General features: G+C 38.0%; 1 protein-coding gene across 1 annotated transcript in view; it reads right to left on the reverse strand.

The window, feature by feature from the left end:
• Positions 1-15,581, reverse strand: part of sema4c (sema domain, immunoglobulin domain (Ig), transmembrane domain (TM) and short cytoplasmic domain, (semaphorin) 4C) — a 60,507-nt gene that overhangs the window by 12,593 nt on the left and 32,333 nt on the right. The window contains exons 3-8 of the mRNA XM_084113976.1: positions 5,151-5,305; positions 4,823-4,885; positions 4,589-4,687; positions 3,230-3,326; positions 2,872-2,991; positions 601-752 (exon numbers count right to left, since the gene is read on the reverse strand). Of these exons, the coding sequence (XP_083970102.1) occupies positions 601-752; positions 2,872-2,991; positions 3,230-3,326; positions 4,589-4,687; positions 4,823-4,885; positions 5,151-5,305 (686 nt within the window). The remainder of the gene's footprint in view (positions 1-600; positions 753-2,871; positions 2,992-3,229; positions 3,327-4,588; positions 4,688-4,822; positions 4,886-5,150; positions 5,306-15,581) is intronic.

Here is a 15,581-nt window from a genome sequence, read left to right on the forward strand (position 1 = left end):
AAAATGTAACTATATAGACATATATATAAAAAAAACTGATAAAAATAACAAAAACACACACACACAAAAAAAAAAAAACCAAAATTAAAATTAAGACTAAAATTAAATAAAAAATATATGAATGAAAACAAATTAAAACTATTAATAAAAACTATAATATACCTCAAGGATTCTAAAATAACGCTGGTTCACAAATGCACATTAAACGCTTGCAGAGAGTTAATGAGAAGCAGAATATTTACCGAGCTGCTCTGAAAACACTGTATTACACCTCAGTGCCACTCTTCACTCTGAAACACGCAACGCAACAGACTTCTTTAATTAAATCGTAGCCTTTGACTCGATAATCGCCATTTTCTAAGATATACTGCTATTTCAGTTTTATTTTGATTAATTGTGCAGCTCCATTTGTTTATTTTAATCAGATTGAATTAAGTAATAATCAGCTTTTCATTGACTCGCGCACCCCTGCAGTTCCCCCATGAACCCCCGTTCGAGAAACCCTGCCCTAGAGCTACCCGATGTTGAGTGCCTTGCTCATTCAGCAAGCTTCTGGTCGAATACTTCTGGTGTATGTGAGTTCTGAGTTTACATTCTCACCTTACACACACGCGCCACCCGTGCCACGGTCAGATCACTGTCGCAGTCCAGCTCCAACGCTCTCTCGCTGAAGAAGAAGTAGATCTTATCGTCATCTCCATCTTTACTGTTGCGGCTCTCCCGGACCAGCGCCGAACCCACAAAGTTTGGCTCTGTACCAGACAAAAGGGAAAGATATGGAAGAACGTGTTGGAGACACAGCACTTAATAGATAAGGGGCTGGCGGTTACTTGATGAAACAGATAAAAGATCTTAAATATCCACCTTGGGACATTGTTTATTGAGCTGATTTCGGATTAACCCTGCTGGAAAGATCAGGGCCCTGTTCCCTGTACATCGCTTTATACTGAGATAATATATCAAATGCTGTAAGACCAGATCTTTTCTGGCTGATTCAGTTTATCAAGCACATGGTTGGATTTGATTAGCATGAGTGGAATGAGTTTTAGAGATCATATACTCTTAAAAATAGGAATATTATGTAAACTATTACAATTTGATATGAATCTGTGCTTATAGAACACATGAGTACATGCACTTATTTAAGAAAGACTAATGTGTTTTTTTCTCTTTTTCTCATCAAGGTTGAATTTAATTGATACAAAAATATAGTTTAAAAAAAACAGTTTTTAAAATAACTGTATTCTAATTTATTCCTGTGATGGCAAAGCTGAATTTTCAGCATCATTACTCCAGTCTTCAGTGTCACAAGATCCTTCAAAAATCATTAGAATATGCTAATATGCTCAAGAAACATTTCTTATTATTATAAATGTTGAAAACAGTTGCTGCTTAATATTTTTAGGGAAACTTTGATATTTTTTCAGGATTCTTTGATGAATTTAAAGATCAAAAGAACAGCATTTATTTGAAATAGAAATCATTTGTAACAATGTAAAAGTCTTTACCGTCACTTCTGTTCATGCCGGATAGAAGCATTAATTTCTTTCAGAATTTTTTTATTTATTTATTATATTATATTATATTATAAACTTCTTTCTTGAGAAAAAAAAAATTCACAAGCCAAACAAGAATTAAGTCTACCAGAAATGTCTGGACCTTAAAAGAGCAACGAAACACTGCCAAGGCAACTACAAGGAGAAAGAGCTGGCTGAAAGCTGAGGATGAATTAAACGTGTAAATATTTAACTGTTACATTATATTTCCATTTTCATTTCCCTTGCATTTCTATAGGTTTCATGTGTCAGATTTTAATGTATTCAGATGAACTTAACATTTAATTTGACAGGCCCTGCAATGCCACTGCATAATGGCATTAAAGCTCTCTGTAAAAGCCTGCGTTCTTATGTGACCGGGAAACAACAACAATCATAGATGTTTTCTTATTACGTAGGAGGGCCAGGTACTCTTCTCTAATGGAATGACAGACAGCATCTCCTGAGCTGTAGAAAACACAAAGAGCCAAAGGCCAATGTACAATGTCTGCACTGCAGTTAATGCACAGACCAGACAAAATATACAGCAAATGTGAGGTAAATTATCCCCTCACACCTAAAGCAGTTCATCACAGTGAGTAAAACGTCTGTGCCTATTATCATCTACAAAATGATTATGTTCTTTTAAATTAGGCTATTATTAAAATAATTATAATAATACTAAATTCTTACATCCCCTGGGTGCGTTCACAAGAATGGTGCAGAGGCTGGGACAGACTTCAACATCCGAAATCTAATCCTGTTTACGTTAAACAAAAAAGGTTTGAGCTTACGGACCTGTTGCTATGACAACGACTCAGAGATGAGCTTTGGAGAATGAAACAATACAGGATTGTGTCAAGTCGGCTACAATTGAATCCAGATAACTCAGTAATCCATGTCCAAAGAAGCAACATGGTTTATTATTCGCTAATAAATTCTGTAAAAAATGTTAATTATTAAATGATATATATTTACCGCCAACCACTGGCAGTTTTAGTTTCTTATTTACAGTATCATTTCATTACAAATATTATCCATATTTCCATATTAATTAAAAACAACAACATTTACTACACATAAAAGCCAATAAGCATTAAATCTACATAACTATGTGTAATATCTATATGTATAATATAAGAATTACAGGATCGTGTCAAGTTGCCAAGTGCCAACAACTGAATCCAGAACTCAGTAATCCATGTCCGAAGGAGCAGCCTGGTTTACTCTCTGTCCTGGTGCTGGTAAAGCTGGTCAACCATGGGCACCAGCATAACATAATATAGTCTTTTCAGCAGGAGAATGAAATATATGTTATGTTTGCTTTCAGATTTACCGTTGAGCCAAGCCGGTAGGTATTCACTCTTCATGCTGTAATGTTGTTGTCCCAGGTTCCTCAGGATTACGGGCTCTGTGCCCAGGAAGTTATTGAGGGTGGCGGAGTACAACTCTTTGTCTAGGAAAGGAGAAGAACGCTTAGAGCGGGAACAGGCACATATGCACACACTCCTGTCTACAGCCTCACGGTTATGAGATATTAAAGAGGGACTCCGTTCTCTCCCAAGTGTGGGAAGAGAGGAGGCATAAACGCATCCACGGGCGGCGCCGAGCACAAACAGACACCCACGCACAAGGCACAAGAATAATAATGCAGGTTTTTACATGTCAGAAACGTGTGCATACAGATGACTCACCCACAATGAGGCCTGTGTGACCCTTGGCGGGGTCGTAGGGGCACTTTCCCTTACCGTCCTCCGGGGCAGCGCTATCCAGAGTGAAATGATCTGCATTCTATTAGAGAAAGACAGAAACAGTTACATATGGATCAAGCAAACACACACACATGACCAGACACACACACACTGAGCCACCGGCTGTTTGCCAACTGAAGTTTAAGCAGCAGCTGAGCCCTCTTGCATCGTCCTCCTGCCCACACACAAATAAGAGCGCGCACACACACACACACGCGCGCGCGCGCACACACACACACACACACACACACACAATGACAATACACAAGCCACATCATGTCGTCTTGTCATCATATTCTACAAAAATATTAAGCAGCAAAAACGGTTTTCAATATTGCTAATAATAAGAACCATTATTAATAATTGAGCACCAAATCAGCATATTAGAATGATTTCTGAAGGATCATGTGACACTGAAGACTGGAGTAATGATGCTGAAAATTCAGCTTTGCATCACAGGAACAAATTACATTTCAAAATATATAATAATAATAATATTTAATATGAATAATTAATATTTAAAAAGAAATTCATTCAATTATATATTAAAATAGAAAACAGTTATTTTAAATTATAATAATATTTCACAATTATTCTGTTTTTTCTGTATTTTGATCAAATAAATGCAGCGTTGGTGAGCATAAGAGACTTCATAAAAATTTGGTTTATTTAAAGCCTTTATGTGTAATGCATTATAAAGGTATTCATTTTGTACATTATAATGCATGATATCTTTTCATAAATAACTGTAACCAAAGTTAAAATGCATAATAATATTTGCAGATTTGTGAAACTGTATTATACTTTCTAAAGGTGTAGATTATATTCAAATTAATAGATTATAATATTATAATGTACTATAAATGTGGTTATAATTATTCATGGAATCATACAATGCATTATAAGGTATAATTAATACATTAAAAATATCTATAATGCATTATATATAAAGGCTGCTATAAAGTGTTACCAAGAACCTAGTAGAGTATGTTTTTAAATGCTGTAAAAAATTGTAAATAGTTAAAAATTACATAACCCTATATATACAGTATATCAATTATAAATTAATAATAAATAAATAAATTCATACACACACAACAATACACAAGCCACGTCATCCTGTCTTATCACATCGTCCGCACAGCGTGAATTTACATTTGATATATTTCACTTTGACACACTAGAAGCCACTCGCTGAGACACACACACACACACACAGTTTCTCCATTATATTGCAGCCCGCACCACTGGATCATGTGGGTCGGACAGATTTCTCAGGCAAAGATAAAAGCGCACACTTACAATATAGGTGCATTTGGGCTGGAAGGCGTATGTCCCGCATGTGTACAGGTGTGTGTGGTTGTAGCTCTGCAGGAAACGAATGTAGTTGAAGCACTCAGTCTGAAAAGACAGCGAGGAAAGAGAGAAAGAGACACAAAGAGGAAATAAGCGAGAGAGAGGGAGAGTAAATGTATTTCAGCGGGGCCAGACAAAGTAAAGCTGTTAAAACATAAAGGATGCAACATTAGCCAGTACCTGGTTATTCTTCCCCTTCGCTGCACACTCTCTTTTCTTTTCCACAGGGGCAGACCATTCAATCTAAAAGAGAAAGAGACATGACTTTTACAAGCAAATAGCACTCTGCATTTAAAATGTGCACTCGCTATTGACAGCTGCAACTGGCAATTTACTACAAATGGCAGTGGCATTGAAAGAGTGAGTCATTTTTAAATGCTGATATTTTTGAATGATAAAATGCTAATGCCCTTTTTGCTTGATGACTTGTGGATTAGTATTTATTGGGTGCATTTGGAGTTTTTTGAATGAAATGAACTGAAAAAAGCCGTTTCTTTGCAGAACATACCTGTGGTCGGAGTTGTCTGCTGATGTCATTGGGATCCAGGGCGAAGATGTGCTCTCTGGCGCCCACATACAAAACCCTCTCATGTTCTGCCAGGGTCAACATGGTGTAGTTCCACACCCCAACAGCGCGAAACCTCGCCATACTGTCGTGCACGTCTGAAAAGAGAGGAAAAAAGGTTTTTAGAGGTATTAGATGTGATCCAAATGTCACTGATCCACTCTTGGCCTTAAAAAAATCTCTCACATTTATCATTTTCACCAACGTCCCAGCCCAGCTTAAAAAGCCAGCTTAGGCAACCATGAATTTCCATGGATACTCATAACCTTTGCTTAAACTGGTAATGTGTTAAACAGATTAATTTGGGCTAAAATGAATGTATATGATCCATGCTGGTTTATGCTGGTTAGCGCAGGTTTGATGGTGGTCTTAACATTTCAAGTTGTGTAAATTAGCATAAAGATGAAAAAACTAATTAACAATGAATAGATCATATATAAAATTATCAATAAATTATTTATTTGATTTAAGCAATCGCATCATTACCACATGGCACAAGCTGATTGGCTTCTGCTGATCCTGCAGCCAATGAGATTGCATGCTCAACATTGAAATATTTTGGTTAATTGTTTGCAGTAAGCTAGTCCTCTGACATCCTCCACCTGCCTAGATCTGCTATGGGATTTATGTATGTCTATTTATGAAGCAGCATATCTTACATGCTTACATAGCAGATATCTGCCAAGACCAAATACATTAACAACTTAATTCGCGTTAAAACTTGTTAACGCGTCTGACTTGTGAGCGATACGTTATGCCCTAAATTAATACGATTAACTAACTGTATTTTTCTATGTACATTTCTGAAATGCACTTTCTGTAAAGCTGCTTTGAAACAATATGTATTGTGAAAAGCGTTATACAAATAAATTTGAATTGAATTGAAATTAACACTAACATTTTCAATAACATGCTAAAACTATTCTGAGAGTTGTAATGATTGAAATATATATATTCTAACTAAATATATGACAGACAGACATACAGATAGACAGATAGATAGATAGATAGATAGATAGATAGATAGATAGATAGATAGATAGATAGATAGATAGATAGATCAACTTCCTGACACTACTAGTCATTACTAACTGGCATAAGCTGCAAGTTAGCTTTGATCTGTGGCTATTTGTCGCAGAATTAAAACAGAAGGTGATATCTTCCGTCTTGGCTTAAGCCAGTGAAGAAGCCACAAGGGGACACCAGTATTCCATGCACCCTTGAACACACAAGAACATTGTGCCTCATCAGATTTACCGTTACCATGGCAGATGGGTGCAGAGTGGAGAGAGGGTTATGATGAGCAAGTGCTCTAGGAGGGGAGAAAAGACACCATAAGTGGTGATGAAGATTCTGCCAGGATGGAAGTCAGGAGAGTGTGTGGTTATTAGTTGGAGAGAGCGGCAGCTTGTTAACATATAAGAGGGCTGGATGATCCAAGAGAAGAGGAGAAACAGACTTCCCCCAGGGAGGACGGAGAACATCTGCTAGGATGCAAACAGCCTGGGAGATGTGACAGAGCGCGCACACACACACACACACATGCTCACACTTCTAAATACCTGCATAATTACTCAAATGCCTCTTAGCCAGTCACAGAACAAGTTTTTTGAGCTTTGTGCTGAGTCGAGCAGAGAGTGTCATTTCTAATTATCATTCAGAGAAGATGGCAATTATACACAGTGGGAGAGGACGCACTTACAGATCCCAACCAGAAAGTGGCAACGTTGAGCAAACTGTCCACTGAGGGGGTTCTTTGTCTGATTTCGACAAGGAGGTGTTCTGGCTGATGGTTTCACAAAAAATACATAGTGGCAAACCATTCACTAGTAACTATCCTGAGTTGTGATGTGAACGACAGCTGAGAGGGAAAATTAGGGGTGTGTCAATGTTAAAATTCAGGACAATATGATACGCTGATAATGAATCACACGTTATGTCTGAAAATGATAAAAATCTCTACTACCAAAATATTGTGTTAAGTTAATGAAAAATAAAACGAAAAATAAAATCAATCATTTTGTATGCTTCATTTAAATATTACATAAGACAAAGTACTAAAATTACTAAAACTAATACTGAAATAAAAAAATTTAAGCTAAATAGATATTTAAAAATGAATAAAATAATTGACAAATTTATACAAAACTTAAGTCTTATATTATATTCATAATAAGCATACAATAAATATTGTGCATCGAATGGAAAAGGCATCACAACATTATAATGTAAATTTATGATATTTTACAATTAACAATGTCATTAAATTAGTTTTTTGAAAAATGTATACCAACTTATACAAGACTTCATGTAATAAATATTGTGCATACCATAGAAAATAAATACCACTGGAAAAACATGTACTATAATGTATTAGAAGAATATTTGCATTACATATTTTGCTTTGTGTGTGTGTGTGTGTGTATATATATATATTACAAGTGGATGTATACTTTTGAATGACCGTCAAAGGAGAAAGATGGCACATGGTGTAGTTACAGCATCCACCAGTAGGGGCTGATTGCTGATGCTAAACTTGGTTTTGTATGGTTAGCAGTGTTTAATTAAAAAGTCAAACCAATCAAACTGACCAAGCTGATGTAAAACATGGAATACACAAAGAACAAGTTGACCAAAGCCAACAGCAGCATATCTAATGGGAAAGGAGTGGGTCTCTCTATCTACAAGTGAACAGACTAAAAAAGGAACAATCTAAAAATAGATGTCACTTTGAATGGAATCCAGATGTGAGCAACATAAAGGGAACAGAGGTGAACTCTGTGTGTGTGTGTCTTTGTCCTTCATAAGTTGTGAGCTGGGCCGAATGAGAGAGCAGTGAGCTCTGGTTGAGGGAACCGAGCCGCAGAACTGAAACGAGTCAAGTTGAAGGCTGCAGTTTTCTTCTGATGTTCCTCCACGGCTCCTTACAAAGCAGCTTTGCTATAAATACAGTCCTGCCCTGCTTATAGCTCATAACCGCAGCACTCCAAACACACACTCTGCTATTAAAGACCTATTTTAAGGCCTTTGAAGCTTTGACATGGATACAAAAAATGACTTGGAAACACAGAAAATGGACACACACACACTAATTAGGAAGAGAAAAGCGCGTACACTCATATAGAGGCTATAAAAACACACCCACGTTCTCTAGGACAAAGACGAGAGGAGCCACCGTCTGATGCGGACACATAACAGAACAATTAAAAAGAGAAGAAAGGGAACAGAAACACATTAAGAAAGACACAGGTGGTGTGTTTATGCTGACACGCAAACACAAACGGTGCGCTTAAGAGCGTGAGAGAGTGGGCGTTTGGGGGGATGAGGGGAAGTGCTGTAATTGCAGTAGATTAGATGAAGGAGTGGTGGGGCTGTCGTTGCTTTGGGAAGGGAAGAAAGGGAGAACACAACTCAGCAACAGGAAATGGTCAGAACGGATTACCACAACAATAGCCTGAAAAACTCACAAACGCCACTAAAGAGCAGAGAGCGAGCGAGGGAACGTCGACAGAAAGAGTTGTGGAGAAAACGACACAAACAGTATATGGGAATACATATATGCCTATTTCTGTCTCCATAGGAAAGAAAAAACATCTTTCGAATAGCTGGTTTTCCTGGTTAGCAATGAAATGCTTAGCATACAGAGATTTATTATGATTTTTTTTACATTTTCAACTTTCTTTACTGTGTAATGATGCTGTTTGAGCGTTAAAAAACGCCTGCAAAGTTACAAAGCACATCACTCTGAACTCCCTGAAACACCTCGATTGTAGTCGTAAGTTTTCTTCCGGGAACGTACTCGTCACAATATCCCTCATTTAAATAATTCCCACACAGGCATAAGCAAAAAATAAGGAAGAGACCTGATTGAGTTGGGTTGGTAGTGCATTGAAACTCGCAGTTATGGTAAGGGGCGTGAGATTTCCGAAACACGCATGAAGCAATTGACCAATCACAACACACTGATCCAGCCGACCAATCAGAGCATAGATATCATATATAAAGGCTAGATGTCTCGTGCGCACTGCTGGCCAATGGAGATCGACGTCCGCACACGGCGGCCATCATGCCACAGTGGACTCGCTCACTCGTTTAATGGTGCATATACTTTTAAATAACCATAACTTGCTCAATTTTCTACCGATTTTCAAACGGTTTGGTTTGTTATAAACGTCAGAGATGTAGTTATGACACTACATACATACACTGCATACATATGAATAATTATAACATACATGTTCAAGCATTCGGAATTATAGCCACGTTAATAACGTTTGTAAGAAACCAAACCGTTTGTAAATCCGTCAATATTTCAGCGAGATAAGAGGATTTGTGTGCATGCTGATCACTCACCTAATGCACAGATTCACTGTGACAAGATGGCCGAACGGTGATGCCGGAAGTGACTGCGCCATAAGACATCTAGCGTTTATATATGATATCTATGAATCAGAGCACATTATGATTTTCCAAAGGAGGGGCTTCATAGAGACCAGAACTAAACAGAGCGCTACTGACAGACTGGGAAGAGAAGCGCAGCAATAATGTAAAATATATGAAAAATAATGTCTTTATACAGTACATCATCAGTGAAGAGATGTCACTGCAAGAGGGAGGGGAATTTTTTTTGATTAAAGATTATAAGGGCACATGAATTAAAAAATATGATGTGCACAGATAAATCATTTATAATACTGCAGTATTCCAAATAAATAAATTGTCCATTTTTGATATCATGGTGACAGACATCACAACTTCCTGACAGATGTCACTGGAATATGTGTCTCGGTGACAGCGCTAGAGTGTAAACAGCAAAAAAGAGATGGGAGCGGCCCACGCCTGAAGACTAGCCTATCAGAAACGCTCTCTACATGTGAACCATTTTGCATGTTCATGATTGCTGACATCTGGTTTGCTAACATGTTTTAGATGGGATTTGAAAGGAGGACTTGTGGTTGAATTTAGCAAAATGGTGGGAGTTAGCAAAATAGCTAGCTGAAATTACTTACAGCACTTTTGAGTCAATAATGTTTTTCTTCTGAGAAAAAAACGTAGTATTCTCTGTAAAATCTCAGTTGCTGGGTTTTGGAAAGTTGTTAGTCAACAGCTGGTCATAATGGCACTAGCTGGTTAGCCAGCTACCATGTTTCAAAAACCAGCTTAACCTTACTTTAAGTCAGAAAGATCAACTTGTAGCTGTTTAAAGATATTTTAGCAGTTTGACAGTGTTGTTAAAATAAAACTGAAATAAAATATTAAAATTTGATGTAAAACTTTTAAGTTGATTAAAACCGAGCTAAATATAAATATAAAAATAATAAAAATAAAAATGACAAAACCACATAGCAAAATGACTAAAACAAACAAAATGAATGAAAAAAACTAAATAAAAGCTAATTCACTACTAAATCATTACTATTATAATGCTAAACGAACACTTGCACCAGCTAATGGCCATCTTGGACTAACTAATGACTATCTTTGATCAGCCAGAAACCAGTTACAATGTTCACCAGGAAAGTTTCATAAGAGATCTCAACAATATCACAAGTTACCATAAGCAAACAACAACAAAAAGTAGCACAGGACTTATATAATAGGACTTAAATATCTTAAATAATTGGATAGTAAATTAAAAAGCATTAATTTTATAGGCAGAGCAAGATTTTTTTTGGCAAAACTGCCAAAACATGCACAATAAGTCCAGAAACGTGCATTAGGAACGTCAATAAGGTCAGTTCTGATTTCATGGTGACTTTAAGTCTCCTGAGTTATGAAAAAGCAACATCAGAGCAATGAAAATGTCCTCAGGGCCCAAAATGCAGGAATGGCAGAGAGAGCAAAAAAGGTGTGGGCGCTGAAAAATTACAGTATGGGAGTAAAAGAGCAAGGTAGAAATGGGGGGGAAAAAAATGCAAGACTGAAAGAAAATGAAAGAGTGAGTGGAAGAGACTGGATGACGGTAAAAGGGAGAGATGTGTGAAAGGTTGTTGAAATATAGGCCATCGTTTGACAGACCAGGGGGGGGGATTGCAGTCGAGAATTGAGCTCACAGCTTGTACCAAGCTTGACCTTTTCATGAAAGTGGCAAGCGCACAAAAAAATAGAAAGACTTTCTTTTTTTCTGTCCCCTTTAACAAACAGACTCTGGTGCGAACAGTTCTACAAAGGGTATGGGAGACAGATTTATTGAATGAAAAAAGAAACACTTTTACAGACAGTGAGAAGTAGAAGTGCAGGAGAGAGCGTCTGTTAGAGAGGATAAATCACAGACGTCTCTGTATATCTGTGTGTGGGGAGGAGTTCGGCACAGATAGACGGAAACACGCACACATACACTCGCAGTGGTCCTGTCCGTTTCAGCCGAGGCCGTCATTATGGTAATTGGAGGGTAGAGAGATGTGCTAGGCAGGCAGTCCCTTTCTCTCTCTCTCTGTAGCTTTGCCATCCTCAGCACGTTGGACGTTCATACTATTCCTCTATAAGTCAGTGGGAGTTTCCTTTGGCCTCCATTGAAATTCGTCTTTAATTTTCTGTTTGACCTGCTCTCGGTCTCTGTTGTGCCAGGACGGCAGTTGTGGAGCTCTGCTGTGGAAAGTTATGGGTGGGGCGTGGAAGTGGGCGGGGCATCTGACTCCCCTTTGAACTCTCAGAGCTGTTTTTCAGCATGAAGACCACAGTTTAACGGCTGCCAAAATAAGCAAGGCCCTATGAAATCAGTTTTATTTTCTCTCATATTGTGTTTTTCGTTTGTTCCCGAATTCCTTTTTTTCAGTTTACATTTTTCTGGATTCCATTGGAGCCATAGTGGGCAAGTGCTCCGATGTATGTTGCGTTTGCACTCCGGGCGACCCAAGTTCGAGTCTCGGCTTGAGGTCCTTTCCCAGTCCAATTCCACTCTCTCCTCTCCTGTGATTTCCTGTCTGTCCTCCTACTATCTAAATAAAGGCAAAAAGCCCAAAAATATAAATGTATGGATCCCATTTAATGGTTAAATACATTTTAGTAATCAAATTTCTAATTATTTTAAATGATGAAACTTATACAAAATGTATTAAATTTGAACAGAAAAAATAAAATAATAATAATTAGGGCCCATTGAAATCTGTTTTATTTATTAATGTTTCAAATTTAATTTATTTTTTCATTTTAATATTTCTGGATTCCATTAAGTGGACATTCAATTTAGTGGTCATTAAATTTGAATAATCAAAATGCATGTGTAAAATCTATAGAATTCTGTCACGATTTGGTTTTGTCTTGGTCACGTTTCATGTCATTGTCATGTTTCCATGTCTGTCATGTGATTCCCTGTTTGTCATGTGATCCTGCCATGTGTCTTGTTATTTGTTAATTGTCTGATCATTGTTCACAGGTGTCCCTTGTCTTGTCATTAGTCTGTGTATTTAAGCCCTCATGTTTGCCATGTGTCTTGGTCAAGTATTCTGTAAAGGATCCACTGGAGGCAAGTGTAAATGAGAACCCAAGTGCAGTTTATTATAAACAAAACCAAACATGAAACAAAAACATGGCGTGGCATGAAAACTCAAAACAAAACATGAACATGAACATGAACATGAACATGAACATGAACATGAACAGTGGTCTACAGGAAACAATACTTGACCAAGACACATGGCAAACATGAGCGCTTAAATACACAGACTAATGACAAGACAAGGGACACCTGTGAACAATGATCAGACAATTAACAAATAACAAGACACATGGTAGGATCACATGACAAACAGGAATCACATGACAGACATGGAAACATAACAATATTTGACTTCATGCAGCTTTGCGCAGACCGATCGGCGGCTGACTTGAAGCAGCGCATGCCGGTTAGAAATTTTGTCCGACTTGATACAGCGCCGACGCCACGTGACTGTGACGTATGCCATCAAAGTACCGCGAGAGCGATTCGAGAGTAGCCGGAGAACTCAGCCAGCGCAGCTTCTCAAGAGCGGCTGCAGGAGGGCTGATGACGACACAGCTGCTCCACGATTGGCCGGATTCACCGCATGACAACGATCACGTGTGTTTCGTGTTTATTCGAACACCTTTAGTTCCTCTAAAGCTCACAAATCAGTTTTTTATAACAGTAAACACTCTTTTCATGTAGTTGTGATGTTATATTGTGTCAAGTTTATCAAATTAAAACGGATTAAAAAACGTAGACTCCACTTCATTGATAGTAGCTTATGTTGAACTTTATTCTTGTTCAAACAGACACTGTATGAAGCAGTACATAAAGTATTGAATGAAAATGTCTCTGAAACATCTGTGTATTATTTGGCAAATATTGCATTTATTTCACTTCAGCTGTGGTAAAGTATGCGAACACCACGTGAGCGGTCACTACGGGAACCAGAAAGTGTCCGACTTCACGTCTCCGTTTGCAGCTCCTCCCCGCCTGCACGCGGCTACTCTCGCCGATCGGTTGCATCCAGCCGCAGCCGATGTCGAAGTCGAACACACCTACTGACATGAAACGTGACCAAAACAAGACCAAATTGTGACAAATTCATAAAAAAATTAATGATTTATTTATTTTCTACAATAATTGGTCCCTATTAAATGTTTTATCTTTTTCAGAAATTCTGTGTTGGCTTTTTTTTATTTTTCTGGATTTACAATTTATGAAAATTTAACAGTTCCTTTTATTTTTTGGCAAACAAAGTGCTGCACAACAGATGTTTACTGTTAAAATGGAAACATGGAGGAAAAATTGTTATTACTGTGAGAAGTACATTCTGCTGCACAATAATAACATACTTCTTTCACAATTTCTTTAAGTTAAAAAGAACCTTGATTTTGACAGTTTGTTGTGAAGACTTCTGGTGAAGTGAACTCTTAAGGTGCGTTCATGCCAGGTTTAAATTACCGTAATTACGACATTCACGTCCTCGTAGAGCATGTAATTACAGCTTGTAAGAATTACTTGTACCACGTGACTGCTGTACCACCTGACCGCTGCAGATTAATTTAGGCATTGATAGTGATGCCACAGAAATGCATTATTCCCAGTCCAAGGATGTGAACAGCTCCGAATAGAACGTCTTGTGTTGTTTTTTTTAACCTTTATTTAACCAGGTAGGCACATAGAGGACTCATTCTCATTAAAAACGGCGACCTGGCCAAGATAAAGCGTCATGGTGCAGACAACATAAAGTTACACATAAAAGACAAGACAGTGTAATACAAGTTACAAACAGTCAAAAGTGCATCGTACAAAAATAAGTCAAAATACAATAACTAGACAGTATTCCTAGTGGATCAATAATAAGAACATACTAGATAATTAAACAGTGTGTAAAATAAAGTGCAATATGCGTTATTGACAAATAACGATACAGAAAGAAAAAGACGATAGAGTAATTGCACTAGTTTGCACAGGGGAGAAAATGGTAATGCTAACATGAACAATGGTGTGACAATAGGTTAGATATCAATCGTTTGAAAGCGGATAACAGTACAATTGATTCAAGCCTTAAGGATTTGTCATTTTGGGCCCTATCATACACCTGGCGCAATGCAGCGCCAGACGCGACGCAAGTGTCTTTTGCTAGTTTCAGCCCGACACAGTTGTCATTTTTACGTCCTGTGCCATGTTGTTTAAATAGCAAATGCATATGCGCCCATCTGTTCGCCAATGGGTGTGCTGGTCTGAAAACGAGGTGTGTTCAGGCGCATTGTTGGCACGTTGCTATTTTGAGGCAACTGAAATAGACTAAGAATTTTTTTGTTATTTAAAGGACGCATTAGTAATATGCACCTATAGGCGGGTCCACAATGCACATACACTGTTTATTACAAACACAGGGACGCGCAGCAGCACACAAACATGCCAAATATGAAAAATAAAAGGATTACAATGTAAAAGATTGTTATTGTGTACATAAAGATATGGTGGAATCCAGCTTGTCCCATAGATGCTGTGCGCACGAGCAGATCCGTTTGCTCTATGGAGAAGCGTTCAGTTTTTCTGCTTGCAAATTCCGCCATGTAAATAGCATTCCGCCATGGTGCAAGCGCATCTGGCTTTTAAAGGGAATGGAAGATGAGACTCTGATTGGTTTATTGCACGTTACGCCCAAAACACACCCATTACTCATTTAGAGAATAGGGACAACCCCTTTAGACCATGCACTGGGTGCGCCTACCATTTCTCCCGTCGTTAAACTAGCAAAAGTGGATTCGGACACGCCCTAAGTGCACTTGCGCCGTGCGCTTTAGACCATGCGCTTAGATCGTTAAAATCGGGCCCTATGAGACTACGGTAATTAGGACATGGTGTGAACGCAGCATCAGAGCAGCTCTGGAGACAAAGTTCATGTGTTCACATCCTCATATAGTGAGACGGCAGATGCT

The sequence above is a fragment of the Abramis brama genome (assembly GCF_963993115.1).
Source record: "Abramis brama genome assembly, chromosome: 5".
Taxonomy (NCBI): domain Eukaryota; kingdom Metazoa; phylum Chordata; class Actinopteri; order Cypriniformes; family Leuciscidae; genus Abramis; species Abramis brama.